The sequence below is a fragment of the Lactuca serriola genome, chromosome 4, assembly GCF_051521515.1.
Source record: "Lactuca serriola cultivar US96UC23 chromosome 4, Lser_US96UC23_V15, whole genome shotgun sequence".
In the NCBI taxonomy this organism is placed as follows: domain Eukaryota; kingdom Viridiplantae; phylum Streptophyta; class Magnoliopsida; order Asterales; family Asteraceae; genus Lactuca; species Lactuca serriola.
Genome location: NC_136411.1, coordinates 234,437,620 through 234,441,442, shown reverse-complemented (window position 1 = coordinate 234,441,442; position 3,823 = coordinate 234,437,620). Strand labels below are relative to the sequence as shown.

The 3,823-nt window shown below is 35.1% G+C and overlaps 1 protein-coding gene across 1 annotated transcript; it reads right to left on the bottom strand.

Annotated features, from left to right (window-relative positions):
* Positions 1-205: 205 nt before the first annotated feature.
* LOC145096833 (cytochrome P450 CYP82D47-like) lies at positions 206-2,022 on the bottom strand. Its single transcript, XM_079034195.1, has 2 exons — positions 1,061-2,022; positions 206-960 (listed from the first exon to the last, which is right to left on the bottom strand). Exons 1-2 carry the CDS (start codon positions 2,015-2,017, stop codon positions 328-330), a joined length of 1,590 nt encoding a protein of 529 aa, XP_078890321.1. The 5' UTR covers positions 2,018-2,022; the 3' UTR covers positions 206-327.
* Positions 2,023-3,823: the final 1,801 nt, after the last annotated feature.

The following is a 3,823-nucleotide window of genomic DNA, read 5'->3' as shown; positions in this document are numbered from 1 at the left end:
CAGGGCAGTGAAAGAAGAGCTAGCGGTTAGGTTAAAAGACAAAGAAGACTTGATAAAAATGATGTCAAGTGGATCGTTAAGTCATATAATTGAGGGCCACGTTCTAATTTTTCAATAATATTTTCTTAATTTATGTAATATTTAACGTGTCACCCACTTTCACATGTGGTCCATACGAACCCACAACAACTATGGTCACGTCAAGTTACGAGGTAAATCAAACATAAATAAACAAAGAAACCTAGTACACATATAAAAAACAACACAACAGAAAGTAGCACATACAACGATTGTTACCAACAATAATTGTTTTAGGAAAATAACATATCATGCACCAACAGGGTACATATCAAGTGACAAACGAGGGGAGAGGAGAACGTCAAGTGGGGTTGCTTTGCTGCAAGTCGCTCCGAAGATCTCTTCCATATCAACGGGTTCATTTCCTGGGGTTTTCATCTCAAACTGTTGTATTAAAGTAGCTAACGCTAAACGTGAAGCGTGCTGAGCAAATAAAATACCAGGGCACACTCTTCTTCCAGTACCAAAAGGAAGCAATTCAAAATGGTTTCCCTTGAGATCAATATCTTTATGAGTTGTCAGGAATCTTTCAGGCTTAAACTCTTCCGGATTTGGCCATATCTTTGGATCACGATGAATTTTCCAAAGGTTTAACAGCAAACGTGTTCCACTGGGTATTTTGTAGCCCTGAACAACACAATCCTCCATGGACTCATGAGGAAGTCCTAGAGGTCCAGGTGCGTATAAACGCAATGTTTCTTTGAAGATTGCATCAATGTAGACTAGGTTCTTTAGGTCTGACTCTTCTACTGCCCTATTCCTTCCAACTTGCTCATCAATTTCATCTTGGGCAACTTTTATAGTTCTTGGGTTGTTAAGCAGCAAACACAAAGACCATGTTAAAGTCACAGCTGTTGTGTCCAATCCAGCAATTAGCATGGTCTGCATGTTTTAAATATATTAAAACAAATCCAACTTGTCAAATATTGTATCTTGAAAATAATGAAATGAAGTAAAAGTAATAGATGAAGTTGAAGCTTACCAAACATGTAGCCTTGACTATAGTATCATGGTCATGACCGGGGAATTCCTCTTCGGAAGCACCTTCAACAATGGAAATGAGCACATCCATAAGGACTTGGTTGCCTTCATCTTGTTGCTTCGACTTTCTCTTTCTTTTATGCTCCTCTAACCATCCATCAAAGATCTCGTCCATCTCTTTTCCAGTTTTTTTCATATCTCTCTCGTATCCTCCTATGTCGAAACGCTTCAGAGATGGAATAAAATCAGACACCACAAATGCGCCTAATAACTGAAAGAATTTCCGAGCCACATTTTGAAATCGAACCCCTTCTTCATCATGGAGCGAAAGCCTCTTTCCAGCAACAACCCCTAAAAGACCATTCAACATAAAGGTCCCAAACCATTGTTGCATATCCAGCTTCACAACGTCTGATCCTGTAGTCTCTTTATTCTTTAACCAAGCCTCATATATCTCTGCCATGGATGCTCTAAGCTCTGAAACTCGAATAGGTGCAAGCATCTCAACTCGTTTTGGAGAAAGAACCTGTAGCATGATGATCTTGCGCACTTGTCGCCAGTAGTCCCCATAAGGAGTGAGAGCAAAGATGGCATAGTTATAGCCCATGAGTTCCACTGCCATCAACTTTGGTCGACTTGAAAAGGCCTTGTCGTTTACTGTAAAGCACTCTTTTGCTATCTCGCTGCTACTCACTACCAAAGCATTGTGAACGCCAAGCTTCATGGTGAAGATAGGGCCATATGTTTCTGATAATTTCGCTAACACCCTGTGAGGTAATCCGGATGAACCTAAAAGATGTAGGTGTCCGATTACAGGCCATTTGCCTTTTGCTTGAGGTGGGGCTCTGTTCTCTCCTTTCTTTCCACCCTTTGGTATCAAGATTTTCAGTAGGAATGTTAGTACAACAGCAAAGAAGACGGTTGCTATGCTCGTTGAAAACGGGAGAGAGAACTCCATGTTTTCTACCTGAAGATAGAATTATGAATTTGACGATACAGAGACATCAAAATATATAGAGATGCTTGGTAGATATTAAATCTACCATGCATATATTTTACAATAACGTATATATGCATGGAAAATATTAAATCTCTTTGAACAAAGAATACGCCAACAGATATCAGACGGCTACTTTTGTTGGCGGCTATTACTATTTATTTAACATATTAAACTGTGCCATCACACTTATCAAGAAGACAATTAGGAATCACTGCTACAAAAAACGTAAAAGAACCCGGTTAAAAGCTTTAAAGAACTCGGTTTTCAACCGGATTTATATAGACGAGTAATGAAAAAAGTAAGATAAACCGGTTTAACAACCCGGGCTTATTAATGTAATATATCCCGGTGAAAATAACCAAGTCCTTTTCATGCTAAAGAGGAACACTTTTTGTGAGATCATGTTAGCCCATACAACCGGGTTTTTTTTGCACAAGCGAGACTCTATATTGGTTGATTATATAGTCTAACTAGTTATGAGACCCGTATCTTATATGGGTTGGATAAAACAAAAAATATTAAATATGAAGGTTTAAACAAAAATTTATTTAAATTTAAAATTTAAAATTTAAAAGGAAACATATTCAATAGTATATGAGTTGTAATATTGTAATTTAATAGTTATTTTCAATTAAGGCGATTATTAATTGAGGTGTAAATATGATGTGTTAATTAAGAAAAAGATAAACAATGAGTAAATGACAAATACAAAAAAAAAACATTTATTCAAAAATACCAGAAAAAGACATGTGTCCAAGTTAATGAAAAAGTAACATATGACAAAATTCTTTTAATTTATTATAGAGGATTCTCTAGCATACTAAATGGTTTTTTAAATAGTAGAAATTATTAACATTTTCAATTTTTTGTCTAAAACATTGAAAAAAGCCAATTACGCTACACCTGTAATAATGTTTATATTCAACCACCAAACTAATAAGATTACAATAAAACAAAGAAACATAGTCTAATACACTAAAAAGTATCAAATACATTACTATGTGTTTAAAAACATAAAATTGTTGATTATATGGTGGATGACTGGATTTTATAACACCTACCATTTGTTGTTGGAGTTGACATTGAAATTCATTGTCTTTGTTCGATTTGCGACTCACTTTCAACTTGCCTTCCTACTATATTTTGCATTTCCAATTGAGTTTGTTGAGAAGATTTTACCATGCTAGCAAATTGTTTTCCAACTTTTGTACCTAAAAAATGGTAAGACAAACATATATGATTAGTTAATCTTACAATATAACCATACTATACATTCAACAAATTTAACAATCTAACAATCTAACAATGTACTATAACAATGTGCTTTACCTTGTGAATGAACTAACACCCTCTAGTAAAGGTATGGATAGTACATCTGCAGGTGCTTTATCAATATCCTTAAAAAAAGAACCCAAAGTCTAGAGATGCACAAACCACAAATTCGATCTGATCCGGTTCGATGACGTCAAAGGCAATCCGGTTTCAGCCAAGATCCGATCCGGTATTGACCGGTTTTCCCTCCCCCAAGTCCGAATCGGTTTAATCCTATCCGGTTTGGATCCGATCCGATTTTTGCAAAGAAAAAAATTTCATAAAAAATCCTTTTTTGGACCTCATATATAACACAAAATACAACATAGGTTCATTAAAATAATTAAAATATACATAAAACGTCGAATTAGAAAGAGTTTACAAATTAGTTAACTAATAATAATAATAATAATAATAATAATAATAATAATGTGGCGTTATAACATTTATCCA

What these genes read in the sequence shown, in the direction of transcription:
- LOC145096833 (XM_079034195.1), bottom strand. Translation starts at nt 2,017, where the DNA reads ATGGAGTTCTCTCTCCCGTTTTCAACGAGCATAGCAACCGTCTTCTTT. An exon ending in TAGTCAAGGCTACATGTTTG is followed by an intron (nt 961 to 1,060) that starts GTAAGCTTCAAC and finishes TAAAACATGCAG; the next exon opens with ACCATGCTAATTGCTGGATT.